The sequence below is a fragment of the Girardinichthys multiradiatus genome, chromosome 10 (assembly GCF_021462225.1).
Source record: "Girardinichthys multiradiatus isolate DD_20200921_A chromosome 10, DD_fGirMul_XY1, whole genome shotgun sequence".
NCBI classification, from domain to species: domain Eukaryota; kingdom Metazoa; phylum Chordata; class Actinopteri; order Cyprinodontiformes; family Goodeidae; genus Girardinichthys; species Girardinichthys multiradiatus.
In genome coordinates this window covers 14,086,619-14,104,458 of record NC_061803.1, presented here as the reverse complement: position 1 = coordinate 14,104,458, position 17,840 = coordinate 14,086,619, and the positions used below count along the sequence as shown (strand labels likewise).

Here is a 17,840-nt window from a genome sequence, read left to right as displayed (position 1 = left end):
TTGCTTGAGGGTGTCAATAGTGGCCTTCTGGACAGCAGTCAGGTCGGCAGTCTTACCCATGATTGGGGTTTTGAGTGATGAACCAGGCTGGGAGTTTTAAAGGCCTCAGGAATCTTTTGCAGGTGTTTAGAGTTAACTCGTTGATTCAGATGATTAGGTTCATAGCTCGTTTAGAGACCCTTTTAATGATATGCTAATTTTGTGAGATAGGAATTTTGGGTTTTCATGAGCTGTATGCCAAAATCATCCGTATTAAGACAATAAAAGACCTGAAATATTTCAGTAAGTGTGCAATGAATCTAAAATATATGAATGTTAAATTTGCATCATGACATTATGGAAAATAATGAACTTTATCACAATATGCTAATATTTTGAGAAGGACCTGTACCATTTGGTCTCACCAGTGTTCTCACAACTGAGCCAGTTGCATCAAAGCAAACTACTGAGGGGCATTTTTTGGACAATGCCTTATACACACGTAGCTGTGTTTGACTCCAATAGTGGCAGAAGAACTTGTCTAGACCAATGTCTCTTATACTACCACTGTGAGGTGTGCTATATTTTAATAACTGCAAAGACAAAATGGGATCTTTGTCACCTAATTCCAAATCTCTTCTCTCCTGCTTGGCTTTTTGTAGAGTGGCCAGATTTGGTAGGAGACTTAGCTCAGAATCGCCAATATCCATCAAATCCGATGCCTTGGCTGACCTCCATACAGCCGGATCCATCCTGCCCTCACACAGCTCTTGAATTCTGTGCACGAAGATTTCCAGACATGAACCTCTTGGATTGCCCAGTGTACAGGGAGATATCAGTGTCTTCGATGGAACACTGGTGCTCCATTGGGCTGTTGACTGTTGGCTCTCTAGCACAAGTCATTTTAATATGGCCTTGACACTCTTTACAGAAGCCTTTCATATCTATGTAGTTGCTTGTGACAGTTGGATAAACTTTTGCTCTCTGGAACACAAATGTACATGTACTTTTGATCTTTTTCCAAATCAGATGGTTAATTACATGACTCCAAGTGCCAGGCTTCAAAATCTTATATAATCCTTTTTGCTAGATGATGAAAACTTGTCATTATATTCCACTTTCTCAGGTACAAATTTGATCCATTCCTCAAAAGGAACTTCAAGCTGAAAACCTGAGCAGTCGTCTTGTCCAGGAGAAATGGAGCCAGAGTCAAACTCTGTGTCCACACTGCTCTCAGGATCACTTTCCTGCTCACTGATCTCCAAACATGACCAGACGTTGTGTCTCTTTGACTTTAAAAAAGTGTACAGGGCTTTTGGAGACATCTTGTTTTCCAGCTGCTGACTTAATTCTGTCCAAATAGTGGCAGGTGTAGTGGCTATTTTGCCATTTAGAAGGATAGCCTCTTTGGAAGTGCAGAGAACTGCCAAAAGGGAATCCCTGTCTATAGATGGCTGTCGAGGCATCTAGTTAAAGAATAAAAAGGCTTTGTTTATTAATAATAAAAATATTATTCTGGCCGATATAATCGCCCAAAGCCACAAAACATTGATATTTCAACATTCTATCACAACTCAAAAATTCTGTTTAAATTGTTGTTCTCTCAAATCTGTATGCCATTTATGCTGTGTTGTAATTATAGTATGTTTTTTTTAATTATTTTATTTTAAATGTTGAATTTTTACTACTATTTGTCTTGTGAATTTTCAATTGAAGTATCTGTTCAACTTTAAATATGTCTTGGTTCTGTGGAGTCTAAACATCGATGACTGAATATGGATGGAATAGCTGCAAGATGAAGCCTTGCAGAATCTTTGTTTCAACATTTTTTTAAAGTTTGGACTTAAAATGTAATTGAATTGTGGGTTTACAGAAATATATATGCAAGGCTTGCAACCATGCATCCCTCTCTGCTAATCGGGGGCTGGATTGCAGTGGCAGCAGTGAGTCAGTGTTTTATCTAAAACCTCAACATTATTAGTTTACTCACCTTGTACAAGAGTAGTAAAAATTCTAAGGATGTTGCCTACATTTTTCATAAAAACACACTATTCGAGGTTTTAAAAGATACTGGTCAGTGGAAAATTTTGAACGGGAAGTTTAAAATACCGCCAAAACAAGGTCAGTGGTGGGGGTCAATACGTGGGTGGAGCCAATCCCTATGACATTTTGTGAGAACTTATATCAAAGTTGCCAAACGCTCAACGCTCTTTTAAAAATTCTTACATTTAATGTCAGAAATTAGAAATTAATGCTTGATGCATTTCAAATTTTATTTAAACAAAAAGTAAATTACTTGGTTATGAACTTTGAGCCAATGACCTACTCGCACTTCCGCTTTTGTCCAGCGTACACAAGCTGAATTAGATTATTAAAACCACCTTTAAAAAAACAGTTAATACAGAACAGTTATTGAAATTCTAAACATTACATCATAGCAGTGGCAGACCATGTCAGGTTTTGGGCAAGGAATGTGTAGGCTGCAGCTGGTGGCTTTTCCCCATTTGTGAGAGGATAATATTGAATTACTGTGTAGAAAGATAAATGTATTTGAGACTTAGTAGACATGTTTAAAGCTAATTTCTTTGAGACCAAAAAAGTTTCATAATCTTTATTAAGGAATAAAGTGCAAAACAATATAACAACGCACACATTTTACAACATCGGATAAAAACACAATTTAACTTGCACGATGAAAGAAAAACACAAAATTAATAACTGCTTGGTTTGTGGTGCTGATGTCCAGCACAGGCCATAGACGTCATCAATTTAAGTAGTCAGTGATCGCCTAAAGAAAATTATACAGCTTGTACATAAAAGCGGCACAAACAAAGCATTAAAAAGGTAGACCTCTCCGGTTCAATTGGAGCAAAATGGGGGGATGGTGACGTCATCGGCCGGAATTAAACCCTATAATATCTCAGAAACCAAAACAGCACAAACGAAAATTTCAACGGCACAAACCTGCACAAACGAAGCATTAACCATATTTGCCGGAATTTTTCAAGTGGGTGGGGTGTAAGCTTCACGCAGCTGTCTTGCTACAGATTCTCAATTAGATTTAGGTCTGCACTTCGACTGGGCCATTGTTACACATGAATATGTTTTGGTTTAAACAGTTATGTTGTAGCTCTGGCTGCATGTTAGGGATGTTGTTCTGCTGTTGTCTTGCAGCCTCTAAAATGTTTTCTTCCAAGACTGAACTCCATTTAGCTGCATCCATCTTCTCCTGAACTTTGGCCAGCTTCTCTGTCTCAGTTGAAGAAAAGTATTCCCACAGCATGATGCTGCCACCATCATGTTTCTTAGATGTAATTATTCACAGGTGGAGTCTGTTTACTGAGCAGGTGACTTTTGAAGGCACCTGGTTGCACTGGAACATATTTAGGGGGTGTTAGTATAAAGAGCATTGAATACATGCACACCAAACTTCTCAGATTTCTACATTTTGGTTGTAGTTTGGGTTGGTCAGTCACACAAATTCCCAAAAAAATCCATTGGAGTTTGTAAATGATTGTTTAAAATGTGAAAAGTTTATGGGGTATGACTAATCTTTTGAAGGTGATGTATGTGATTTGATTGTAAGGAAGAAATGAAAGGATGAAGATAACAAAATTTACATTAGCCAGATAATCTAAGTTCAAAATCTTCTGTTCATTTGCAAAGTTTTCTTTAAACGAGAAGCCCAAGGACAATAAACAGTATTTAGATAAATGTTCTTTTCGAGTTAGTGGCAGAATATGGAACCATATCACCAAGATTTTTTTTGATAAGTAAAATGTTTCAGTGAAAAAGATAAAAATGGTTGTCAGGGTTATGTTTTATAAATTGCTTCAACATTTTTCTTAGAAAAAGGACCTTAAGCTTTGAGCCTCTAAAGATATATGAACATTTGCTAGAGGTGTGCTGAACATGAATAATCCACTGTAATGAGGTAAAAGGTGCAGAGACAGGACATTATATACAAAAAAAAGATATTTTAGTGGGGAGGAACATGGGTGGATTTAGTGCACCAAGCTAATGCAATTGCCTCATGTTTCTTTGATGAGATCATGACTTTGATGCATTGCAATAAGGGATATGAAAAGACTTTTTCTCTCTCTGGTTCCTGTATAAAGCAGAGAGAAAAGTGCTTATATGTAAATATATCAGATATGATTAACTGAGATTCATAACTAATACCTAGATTACAGTGGGAGGTAACCCTTTGGGTAAATCCAAACGTTGTTTTTTTACACATTAATTATTCCAAGCAGACTATTTAATATCCCCTGATGGCATTGATAATCCTAGTAGATGGCTTTTGTTGCAGCACACTTGTTTATTGGGCTCCATGTGGACTTAGATTTAGTGAGAAAGGGAGAGGGCGATAAACCGGACTGGAGAAGCGGCTGACTCATGCTGGAGTTACTCCCAGCAGTACCCTTCGTTGACAGAGAACTGAATCCGCAAGATCCCTTTCCCAGATCACTATATCAGCCTCCTTCTGGCTGGCCGGACAAATAAATTACATATATCTTAGTCTCTAAAGATCTGGCTGTTTTCAGGAAAAAGATCCTCCCTTAAAGAGCCAGCAGTTATCATGAGACAGGAATGAGGAGAGGGGTCAAGGTCAGAAGATGTTCATGTGTTTCTGTTATGAACCAGTCATAAAGGTATCCAATTTAAAATGAGCTAGCATATTGTAAACATTCACTGATTATTTCACAGATTTGGGGATTTACTGCCCTTTCTCAGTTCACTTAATTTTATTAAAAGACTCCCGATCTGATCCTAAATTTCAAATCTTGATCAACGCATTTTTAACCAATTTGGGTTGAGAATGTAGAGCCTTATTCAAACTCTGGAATTTCCAAAAGGCTGCCAATATTTCTGAATCCACCATGTTCTATGACAGAAAAGCTAAACCAGTTGACACGCCTCTGCAAAATGTAGATTTTTTTAAATACCATCTCACATATATGTGCTTTCTAAGACTACTTTCATCACTGATACTGAAAACGACTAACCTAACCTTAAGCTCTCTCTGTGCAGTAACAACTTTGTCACTGAAGTGGTGCTGCTACCACAATGTGTTAGCTCTTAGGTATTGAGCTCTCACTGACTGTAAAGAAAAGAGAAAGAAACTGTTTTTGAGTTTTTGAGTCAAGGTAAAAATCTTCTAGTCCAGACTGTCAACCGATTTCTCCAGTACATTTCTAATTCTCAGTATTTTTCACCTTCAATAACAATGTTGCATTCCTACCCTAATCTAAAAAATGGAATCAATGGAAATAGGTACTGAGAGGTCAGACCTAGTAGAGGAACCAACAGGAAAATGTCTAATCTTTGGATCTCTGTTCATCATCCCAACACAAACATCACATTTGACATATTATTTTTTGGAATAAAAACTCATCTCTTCATGGTTTGACAGTGGCCTTTTAGAAACCACCAGACTGCCTGCTACAACGCCTTCATTGTCTTTATGCTCTGGAACGACAGTGATTTTAATGAGCTGGACAAGGCTCATTGGTAAACCAGCAGTTCTGGTCTCACAGCACTTTTAGTGGAATATATACAGGGGTTGGACAATGAAACTGAAACACCTGGTTTTAGACCACAATAATTTATTAGTATGATGTAGGGCCTCCTTTTGCGGCCAATACACCGTCAATTCGTCTTGGGAATGACATATACAAGTCCTGCACAGTGGTCAGAGGGATTTTAAGCCATTTTTCTTGCAGGATAGTGGCCAGGTCACTACGTGATACTGGTGGAGGAAAACGTTTCCTGACTCGCTCCTCCAAAACACCCCAAAGTGGCTCAATAATATTTAGATCTGGTGACTGTGCAGGCCATGGGAGATGTTCAACTTCACTTTCATGTTCATCAAACCAATCTTTCACCAGTCTTGCTGTGTGTATTGGTGCATTGTCATCCTGATACACGGCACCGCCTTCAGGATACAATGTTTGAATCATTGGATGCACATGGTCCTCAAGAATGGTTTGGTAGTCCTTGGCAGTGACGCGCCCATCTAGCACAAGTATTGGGCCAAGAGAATGCCATGATATGGCAGCCCAAACCATCACTGATCCACCCCCATGTTTCACTCTGGGCATGCAACAATCTGGGTGGTACGCTTCTTTGGGGCTTCTCCACACCGTAACTCTCCCGGATGTGGGGAAAACAGTAAAGGTGGACTCATCAGAGAACAATACATGTTTCACATTGTCCACAGCCCAAGATTTGCACTCCCTGCACCATTGAAACCGACGTTTGGCATTGGCATGAGTGACCAAAGGTTTGGCTATAGCAGCCCGTCCATGTATATTGACCCTGTGGAGCTCCCGACAGACAGTTCTGGTGGAAACAGGAGAGTTGAGGTGCACATTTAATTCTGCCGTGATTTGGGCAGCCGTGGTTTTATGTTTTTTGGATACAATCGGGTTAGCACCCGAATATCCCTTTCAGACAGCTTCCTCTTGCATCCACAGTTAATCCTGTTGGATGTGGTTCGTCCTTCTTGGTGGTATGCTGACATTACCCTGGATACCGTGGCTCTTGATACATCACAAAGACTTGCGGTCTTGGTCACAGATGCGCCAGCAAAACGTGCACCAACAATTTGTACTCTTTTGAACTCTGGTATGTCACCCATAATGTTGTGTGCATTTCAATATTTTGAGCAAAACTGTGCTCTTACCCTGCTAATTGAACCCTCACACTCTGCTCTTACTGGTGCAATGTGCGATCAATGAAGACTGGCTACCAGGCTGGTCCAATTTAGCCATGAAACCTCCCACACTAAAATGACAGGTGTTTCAGTTTCATTGTCCAACCCCTGTAGTTCGTTTTGCCATGTGTATTGCAAATTATGTAATTCAATTAATCCCCTTTTTTATATCTCTCAGCTATACACCAACTGGCCATTGAGCTTAAACACACACCCACAGGCTGTTTCTGATGATTTCTTGGTATTTCGAAGAAAAATGTTGCTTTTAATTGGTTTCCAAACTGCAGAAGAACAAATCCCCTGAAATAAAGCCAGCTGGTGGAGCTACAAAGCGTAAAACTGCTTCATGCTACTATAATTACCTTTATCTTTACCAAACCTCAAAATAAAATGCATTTTAGTGCATAATATTTATGAATCCATTGAAAATGCTTTAAAAGATCCAGAGTATGAACATATTTTGTTCAGGGATGTCTAATTGAGTTTGATGAAAATGAGCAATATTTCTCACAGCATTAAAGCAAAATGGCAGAGAGTAAGTAAAAAAGTAATTTGGGCAGCAACAGACCAAAACCTATGCCTATAGCTATGAACAAAATTAATATTAGTCAGGGATTATAAAATAAAATATTATAATCCATTTGACAGTCTTTAAAGATGTGTTTTATATAAATATGCTTTCTCAATTTACCCAGTACAAAGCTCATAAATGAAATGAATATTTCAGTCAGCGTGACTTCTGAAGTGCACTTAAATGTTCACTAATTCAAGATATTCGTGCGGACCTGCATAACAAACCATTTTTAGGACTTGTTTTAAGCTTATCCATTATAAACGACTTGAGCTGTTCCCTAAAACGAAGTCTATTTTCTGACCTCTGTCTGCTTTCATTCCATCAAATATGAATCTACCTGCTGAAAATGGGCCCATTCACCTACACTATATGAGCAATTCCAGGTGGCCTAAAAAGGGAGCTTGGCTGCAATATCAATTTAACTGCTTCTTCAAGTCACCGTAATATTAGCACAATGAAGCAGAACATTCGCAGAGAAAAAGTTTAACAGAAGTCCAACACTCATTTGAGATGCTTGGTAGCAATCCAGAAAACATCACATCTTTTGTTACCGAAAATAAGAGGAAACGTACCGTGAAGTTGGGAGGGCCTGTGACTGCACTGCCGTCTTCCAGGTAATGGGTTTCCATATAGTTACCAGCAAACAGCCCCCTGGAGGGTAAAAAAATAAGAAAACAAACACTTAAGATTGACCTTAAGGGGCTTCATCAAACACAAAGGAATTAATCACCATTCCACCTCTGTTGCGCCTGCATGAAGGGAAACCATCCGATGCAATTTAACACTTAACCCTGCTTTGGATTGAATAAATACATCTAAGCAGCTATGGGCATGATGAAAGAAAACAGATTAAACCAAGCCTGCAGTCTTATTTTCTATTAAAAACCTTTCGGAACAAGCCCACCCACAATGACAAAGGATTCATTATCAATCAATAACTCATTCCATAATACAATAGGACAGAGATTATCTTAGATGCTGTTGACAAGCCAAAATATTGAAGTAATTTATTTAAAAGTGAGATAATATTTATTTGGAGATTTAAATAAATGGGTAGTTTTGGAACTTTTATTGGATTATTGGGATTCCCAATTTGATTTGGTTTTGTTAGGGATGTACCAACAAATGACCTAAATACCAGACTGTGCTTACAGCAACACTCATCAGTGAAGAAGTTGTTTCTGCATGAAGACAATTCAAAATGAGTTTTTTTCTGTATCAGTGGGGTCTTTAAAATGAATTCAGAGGAAATAAAATGATTTAAAAAATGACTTTACATTTAATGGGAAGGCTATATGAAGTAAAGCTAAGTTGCTCGGTTTTATCCTTTCAAACTTTCAACCTCTGTCTGTTATGTAACATGCTGGATTTAGAAATGTTAACAGCCCTTTGGAAATCTCAGAATTAAGATTAATATACTGAAAGAATGCTGTTTTTTAACGTTAGCCATGCTAGCATGGTAATCATTAACATAAGATGCTAAAGCCAGTCTGAAATGCAAACTCCATTATCATTTTGTATTTGTTTAAATCCTTAGCTATCCCGTACTGTCAATAAAAAGAAAAAAAATTAAAGCCACTTTATTGTTTGTTAGCATTATTTCTACCTACACATTTCTACCTACAAAGAGAACTAAACTCTGTTGCTTTTCTTCCTCAGCTGGAGGAGAAACAGTGGTTCAACAGCAGAAAGAACATAGCATATGGTCACAAAAACTGTGACCCTCGCTCTTTGACATCTACATGTGGATTCCCTATTTAGACAATCAGATTCAGTCCTCACTCCAGTGGACCACTGTGCATATAGAAAGCACATGTTCTATATAACATTATAGGAAATCAGCAGATGTTTGGCTGGTGATCAGCAGAGAAACAAACCCCTACAGGCAGCTGGATTCTCTTACTGACCTCAGCACTTACTTACATCCCAGCTGGGAGCTTCAGCTGTAACAACCCAGGGAGGGGGGTTATTTTGCGTGGGAGCTGTCAGCATGAGACACAATGCTTCTCCACCCTCGAGTACTTTACTGAGCCAAAGACCTGGTAATAATCACTGGATCAAAGCTAGGCTGTAGAGAAGGGAGAGCAAAATTAAATGATGTGTTTCTTCAGACGTGTGCTGTGTTCCACTTGTACTGGGAAATGGAAATTTCCGAGTTCGTAGTTGTAAATTTCAACTGGAATGTCTCCTGAAGTGGGACACCCCACTCACAAAGAGGGAGCAACTGTGACTACCAACTACCACCAGTTAGGATTTCAAGATAGCTGCTCCATGGCTGCAGTTCTTTATTAATAATGTAAAGTTTAGTTATTTGTACACGTACTACTTTTCAGTGTTTATAAGAGAAACGTTTCAACACCAAATAGAACAGTGTCATTGTCATTGTTTTAACAGTGACCATTTGCAAGCAATGAAGAATATGAGCAGTCATGTTTTTTCCGACTGTCGGAGAAACAGGAAACTGGAATGCCGTCAACAAGTTGACAGCATTCCGGCTTGCCAGTTTTAAGTTCTAACAAAAATGGAATGCAGCATTAATTAGGTCTACATTCTCAACTGGACTTACAAACTCATCCTCTGCCCATGAAAGACAACACAGTGTGGTGAATGTCGATTTCTAAGATGGGGGAAAAAGTAGTAAAATAAATTCATCTTTTATTGCGGCTGTAAAATGACACACTACATATGCAAAACAATTCATATATGTATTTATTACATGCATACAAATTAAGAAATAATTGTTAAACCAAAACCACTGATGTACTGGTGACTGATGACACCACTGGTGCTACTAATGATTTCAACCAAATAACTGTAACTGATGCATTTTTTTTGTAATTGATCATTTCTTGTTGTGAGTTCATCAGAATGTCTAGACACGTTTAATAGGCAATTCATGACCTTCTGTTTCCCTGGTGTATAATTGTGATATGAAGCCCATTTCCCTCAGCCACTTTTCAAAATCAAAAACTCAAGAAAACATGCCATTTACACAAAGCAGATGTGCGTTGACTTCTTAAATCAGAAAATGGCTGCAAGTAATGGCTGCAAGTAAATCTTTTAAACACTTACCATATTTACCTACAGCGCAATAATCTATACAAAATCTTCACAGCTTTCAGTTTTAAAAAGAGCAAAAACCTCTGTCCTACTATGACAAATGTCCACATGTTGGTTTTGCAAAAAAAAAAAAAGAAATACCTGAAATCTAACCATAACTATGTACTTTTTCAAATTAGACTAAGATTAAGATTTTCAACACCTATAAATCCAGCTCGGTCAAGTGTGAAACAAAATGTGAATAGATTGAAAGGCCCGTCATTAACAGTGCACCATCAGTAGGGTGGAGGATCTGTGATGCTGTGGGGTTGGTTCTCCTCTAAAGACCTTGGGAACCTTCTTACAGTGCATGGCGTTACGACCTCTCTGAAATGTTACAGCATTTTATACAAAAAACTAGAAATCAGATGGTCATTATAGTCAAAATTAGTTCACTTGTGGAGTTTCCTTCTGAATCTAAAACTTGTCACAGCACTGGAATAACACTCCTTAATGTGTCCAGTGACATACACTTAGAAAATGACATTGGTGATTTTTGTCCTCATGCTTGTGCATCTGTTGATACTGTTAAACATGATATCCTCCTTAGTTCCACATTTCTTTTCATCTGAGTATTTTTAATAACTGTACAATATTATTTGTCTTATGTTGTAAATTAGCCCCTTACTGTACAGTCTGTTATTCTTTTTTTTTTGTCTTCTCTATTTTATTTTTTTATCCACATTATTAAATATGATTTATAAATGCTTAATAAATAGATTGGATTGGTAGCCAAAACACCTTAACGGTAGCACAGAGAGACAAAAATTAACAAACTTTTCCTGAATAAAGAGAGGCCATTACAAACGTGGATGCAGCTAACACAAAATCTGTAGGAGCACTACTTAAAGACAAACAAAAACAGGCTTCAGTTCAGAGACGAGAAAACTCCAATTTTTCACTAAGTAATATTAATATTGTCCTGTTACTTACACAGAAAGTTCAATGAAGACTAGGAAAAAAAAGAGTTTTGACAACCAAACATTAAAAAACTAGCAAAAGGCATTTGCAATAGTCATCCAATTGCACTAAAAGCCCAATAGTGAAAACCTTCCAATGCGTCCTAGCCAGCTGACAACATTTAAGGGAGCTTGTCATCCATCCCAGGCAATGATCCACCAGCCACCTACATTATGTGCTGAATGCCACAAGCCAGCCGCCCCACATGTCCTCCGCAGCTCACTGTTTATCAATCAGCGGGAAGTTAATGATGCAAAGGGTGGGGTCACGCCCCTCGATTTAAAATGCATTACCCACAGGATGTGCCCCCAGCGGGGCTCCATGTAACTGACAGTGAGATGGCACTGAGGGAGACTTTTGCTAATTTATATGACAGAAACAGTCTGAAAGAGCAGGCAGCTTGACATTAAAACAAGCACCAAAAACTGAAAATGTGACATGACGGGGGGTAAATATGTGTGCACTACTGCAGAATTAACTTTAGAAAACTGATAAATATTTGTAAACATCTTTTCAGATCCTAGGTTGTCGCATAGACTTGCAGTTGACATATCCTGAATAACTTTATTAGGAAAAAGGTTCGGCTCACTGTCTAAAGAATATAGTCCGACATCACCTAATTCAGTTTATTGCCTGGTTAGATAACTTAACAGTGCCTATTGAGTAATAGACCAATTTCAGTTCAATTCAATAAAAAAATTCTTTATTAATCCCAAAGGGAAAGTAAATGTTGTTGTAGCTCATATTATGCAGGTTTCTTCAGAAAGCCGTTGTAGATGCTGATGGCTGTGGGTATCACCTGTGGCGGTTCGTCTTACAGCAGATCTGAAAAAGCCTCTGACTGAAGAGACTCTGTTGTTGTACAGCAGTCTCATGAAGAGGATGCTCAAGATTCTCCATAATGTTCTTCATTTTATAAAGAATCTTTCTTTGCACAATGATCTCCAGAGGTTCCAGTGGAGTCCCGAGAACAGTGCCAGTCTTCTTTATTAGCTTGTTGAGCTTTTTTAAGTCCCTGGTTCTAATGCTGCTAACCCAGCAGATGATGGCAGAAGAGATTACGCTCTCCACTACAGACATATAGAAGATATGCAGCATCTTGCGGCAAACAGCAAAGGTCCTAAGCTTCCTCAAAAAGTACAGTCTGCTCTGTCCCTTCTTGTAGACAGCTTCACAGTTGCATCTCCACTCCAGTCTGCTGTCCAGGTGAACACAGAGGTATTTATATTCCTCCATCACTTCCACTTCTTCTTCCATGATGGAAATAGTGTGACCTAGTCCTGTTTATCTTAAAATCTACAATCATCCCCTTTGTTTTATTCATGTTCAAGATGAGATGATTGTTTCCACACCATGCCACAAAGCAGTCTACCGGCTCCCTGTACTGTGCTTCTTGTCCATTTCCATTGACAGGAGTGTCAGGGTTTATGTAGCGGAGGACCCCGGAATGCAGACGAGCAGGCAGCAGGACGGTAAGTGAAATGATTTAATTAAGAAAACTTATTACAGATGGTGAAGGCAATAACAGACAGGCTGGCAAGACAAGCTTGGCACGATCAAAGGGACAAGACTTGAGTAGAGATGGTGATACAAACTGTTTCCGCCAGGAATAAACAGAACAGATGTGTATACATAGAACAAGAACCAGGTGAAACAAGGAGACTGAATGCTAGGTGCAGGTAAACCGAATGAAGTTAATTGACAGACAGGAGAGAGCACAACATGACTGGAGACAAAAGCCAAAACACAAAGTTCAGGCGGGCAACCAGGACGTCGCCCCGCAAAGGCAAAGACAAGGACGCCAGCAGAGACGTAGAGACCTTGGCGGCCAGCGATGGCGGCGAAGACAAAGAGTCCAGCAGAGAGGTAGAGACTGTGGCAGCCGGCGGCGAAGGCAAAGACAAGGAGGCCAGCAGAGACGTAAAGACCGTGGAAGCTGACGTCGGCGGGAACTTGCAGGTTGGTCAGGAAACCTGCGGTAGCTGAACAGGAGTGTAGGAGGCCGGCGATGAAGGAACTGACGGTCTGGAGGTCAGCCGAGCAGAGTAGAGGACCCTCGGTCTGGGGGTTGGCCGAGCAGAGTGGAGGACCCTCATTCTGGGGGTCAGCCGAGCAGGCTAGAGGACCATCGGGACAGCAGATCAGGAGGTCGACCATGGAGCGTAGAGGAACCTCCAGAAACTCGGTGGAACTCCGGAGGCTTGGAGTCAGACTTGGCCTTCCCGATGCCTGGCGATCCCTCAGAGGCAGATGCATCGCTGACAGGACCCTCGGAGACAGATGCAGCGCCGGCGGGACCCTCGGAGACAGATGCAGCACTGACAGGACCCTCGGAGACAGATGCAGAGTCTGGGGGACCCTCAGAGGCCAGAACGAGGACAAGCTGCTACTTGAACCCCTCAGAGACAGGATCCAGCGGCACTTCCTCCTCGAACCTTTCGTCTCTGGGTTCAGAGGCCAAGATGATGACGAGCTCCTTCTCGAACCGCTCAGGAACAGGCTCAGGTGGCGGTTCATCCTCGAACCCCTTGTCGCAGGGTTCAGGAACCAGGACGAGGATCAGTCTCTCGCTGAACTCCTGGAAGGCCTTTAGACTTTTGAGAGAGAAGCAGAAGCTGAGGCATCGATGAGACCCTTAGTGGCGTACGCAGGAACTGAGGCGTCGCCGCGACCCTCAGTGGATTGAACAGGCGCTGAGGCGTCGCCACAACCCTCAATGGCTTGAGCAGGGCCGAGGCGTCACCGAGACCCTCAGTGACGTGGGCAGGACCAAGGCGTCGCCGGGACCCCCGATGACTTGAGTCTGTACATCACCACAGAATCTTGAGCTGGAGAGTGTGAAGATGGCTTGGGTAGAGGTGCAGCAAGCTTGGGAGACAGTGCTGTGGCAGACGAAGACGCAGGATTACTCGCTGCAGCCCACACGTCAGGCATGGGTATGGGACCTACCTCCTCGCCGGCTGAAAAACAGGAAGGTGCTCTGTGCCGACGTTTCTTGCGGCGGGAGGAGGACGTGGGCTTCTCAGCCAGATCAGGGTGCACAACCAGGGGAGCAGACGGAGAACGACGCTGAACCGCCTCACGCTCCATCTGCTCCAGCAGCAGTGGAGAGGGCAGAAGCTCCAGATCGGCCGGCAGATGTCTCATCGCCTCCTACATCTGCTGCTGAACCCAGCAGTCCCTGGCTCTCTCCAGCCTTCCGTCCGCGAGGTCCAAGTTAGGCACAAACATTCTGTCAGGGTTTGTGTAGTGGAGGACCCCGGAAGGCAAACGAGCAGGCAGCATGACGTTAAGTGAAATGATTTAATTAACAAAACTTACTACAGACGGTGAAGGCAAAAACAGACAGGCTGGCAAGACAGGCTTGGCATGATCAAAGGGACAAGTTGAGCAGAGATGGTGATCCAAAATGTTTCCGCCAGGAATGAACAGAAAAGATGTGTATATATTGAAGAAGAACCAGGTGAAACGAGGAGACTGAACGCTAGGTGCAAATGAACCGAATGAAGTTTATTGACAGACAGGAGAGAACACAACGTGACTGGAGCAAAACAGAAATTTAAGGATACAAACTAATAGAAACATAACTAGAAAAACATGAAACTAAAGCATAACCAGATCCAAAAACCTCACTTGACAAAACATGAACTAGAAGACAAAAACTAAAGCATGACCAGGAAAATAATAGAAGCATGATGCAAAACCTATCAAGAATAATAATAATAATAAGAAGAAGAAGAACCCAAAAACACCCACAAATCAGGACAAGGAGTCTGTCTTTCCTGTACTGGAAGTCTGAGGTGTACAGAGTGAAAAGGAATGGTGAGAGAAAAGTTCCCTGTGGTGCTCCTGTGCTGCTGATTACCTGGTTAGACACACAACCATTCAGTCTCACAAACTCTGGTCTTTTTGTCAGGTAGTCTTTGATCCAGGAGATTGTTGAGGCCTCCACCTGAGTCTTCTGGAGTTTCTGACAAAGCAAAGCAGGTTGAATTGTGTTAAATGCACTGGAGAAATCAAAGAACATGATCCTCACAGTGCTGCTGGCTTTGTTCAGAAGATAGTGTGTTTGTTTTTAGCAGGTGTACGATGGCATCTTTAACTCCAACTCCACAGCGATAAGCAAACTGAAGTGGGTCCTGATAGTTTATTGTTTGCTTACTCAGATGGGCCAACAGGAGTCTCTTTAGGACCTTCATGATATGGGATGTCAGGGCAACAGGTCTAAAGTCAATAAGGACTGAGGGGTGAGTTTTCTTTGGTACCAGAACAAGACAAGAGGTCTTCCACAACACTGGAACCTACTTCTGGGCCAGGCTAAAGTTGAAGAGGTGCTGCAGAATCCCACAGAGTTGCTCTGCACAGGCCTTCAGGACTCTAGGGCTAACACCATCTGAACCTGCAGCCTTATTCCGGTTCAGTCTCTCCTGTTGTCTCTTCTCTTGACCTCTTGAGACACACAGACAGAAGGGGGAGGCAAAAGGAGCATCAGCATCTTCTGATTTGGTTGAAGGCAAACATGTAGAAGCAGAAGGATCCATGGTTGAGGTGGAAGATAAAACATTTGAGGTGTGACAGAAAAGCTGTGGGTCAAAGGAGGGTGGGATGTCTGTTTGGCTGTAAGCAGGAGAGGGGGATGCTGAGCTTGTTTCTGAACTGAACCTATTGAAGAATGTGTTTAGTTCATTGGCACTGTCCAGACATCCATCGGTCCGATCTTCCTTCTAGATGAAGCCTGTGAACTTTTACTTTCCTGACCACACATCTCTGATTTTGTTTTGCTGAAGCTTGCTTTCCAGCTTCTTCTGTACACCTCCTTGCTGTTTCTTATTTTGCTTCTGTATACTGCTCAAAAATTCCCTGTCTCCCTCTCTGGAGGCTGTTTTTTTTCTTGTTAAGCAGGTCTTTCCGGTCCCTGGTGATCCAGGGTTTGTTATCGGAAAAGCATCTCACTGTTCTGGTTGGGATGGTGTTATTCCACACAGAAGTTTATATAGTCAAATACACACTCAGTCATGGCATTGATGTCCTCTCCATGTGACTGGCACAGTGCGACCCAGTCTGTAGCTTTAAAGCAACCTCGCAGGACTTCTTCAGCTGTATGTGACCATCTTCTCACAGTTCTCTTTATTACAAGTTGCCTCTGAGCAAGGCATATTTTGATATTTTGAGCATAGAAAAACAAGACTATAATCTGATTTGCCCAGAGGAGGTATTGCTTAAGGCAAATCAGATCACAATCTTATTTTTCTCTGCTTGAAATATACATACTAAATATCTAAATGTATTGCATGTGCTATAATCAGATGAATAATCTCTACTTGATGTAGCGTCTACTTGAGAAACAAAAACATAACTGTGAATAAATTACAGAAGTAAAGGTTTGTAGGACGTCACAAAATTTAAATGTCATGCTCAAACATACCTAAAAGTACACTTCTCAAAAAAATAAAGGGAACACTTAAACAACACAGTATAACTCCAAGTAAATCAAACTTCTGTGAAATCAAACTGTCCACTTAGGAAGGAACACTGATTGACAATCAATTTCACATGCTGTTGTGCAAATGGAATAGACAACAGGGGGAAATCTTTGGCGATTAGCAAGACACACTCAATAAAGGAGTGGTTCTGCAGGTGATGACCACAGACCACTTCTCAGTACCTATGCTTTCTGGCTGATGTTTTGGTCACTTTTGAATGTCGGTGGTGCTTTCACACTCGTGGTAGCATGAGACGGACTCTACAACCCACACAAGTCGCTCAGGTAGTGCAGCTCATCCAGGATGGCACATCAATGCAAGCTGTGGCAAGAAGGTTTGCTGTGTCTGTCAGCGTAGTGTCCAGAGCCTGGAGGCGCTACCAGGAGACAGGCCAGTACACCAGAAGACGTGGAGGAGGCCGTAGGAGGGCAATAACCCAGCAGCAGGACCACTACCTCCGCTTTGTGCAAGGAGGAACAGGAAGAGGACTGCCAGAATCCTGCAAAATGACCTCCAGCAGGCCACAAATGTGCATGTGTCTGCACAAACGGTTAGAAACCGACTCCATGAGGATGGTATGAGGACCAGAGGTCCACAAATGGGGGTTGTGCTCACAGCCCAACACCGTGAAGGATGCTTGGCATTTGCCAGAGAACACCAGGATTGGCAAATTTACCACTGGCACCCTGTGCTCTTCACAGATGAAAGCAGGTTCACACTGAGCACATGTGACAGACGTGACAGAGTCTGGAGATACCGTGGAGAGCGATCTGCTGCCTGCAACATCCTTGAGCATGACCGGTTTGGCAGTGGGTCAGTAAGGGTGTGGAGTGGCAGTTCGTTGGAGGGCTGCATGGCCCTCCATGTGCTCGTCAGAGGTAGTCTGACTGCCATTAGGTACCGAGATGAGATCCTCAGACTCCTTGTGAGACCATATGCTGGTGCGGTTGGTCCTGGGTTCCTCCAAATGTAGCACAATGCTAGACCTCATGTGGCTGGAGTGTGTCAGCAGTTCCTGCAAGATGAA

General features: G+C 41.6%; 1 protein-coding gene across 4 annotated transcripts in view; it reads right to left on the bottom strand.

Moving 5' to 3' along the window:
- The window catches only part of LOC124875228 (disintegrin and metalloproteinase domain-containing protein 12-like), a 162,230-nt gene that overhangs the window by 68,924 nt on the left and 75,466 nt on the right, over positions 1-17,840 (bottom strand). For all 4 annotated transcript variants that reach the window (XM_047377236.1, XM_047377239.1, XM_047377238.1 and 1 more), the window contains exon 4: positions 7,844-7,922. In XM_047377236.1, the coding sequence (XP_047233192.1) occupies positions 7,844-7,922 (79 nt within the window). The remainder of the gene's footprint in view (positions 1-7,843; positions 7,923-17,840) is intronic.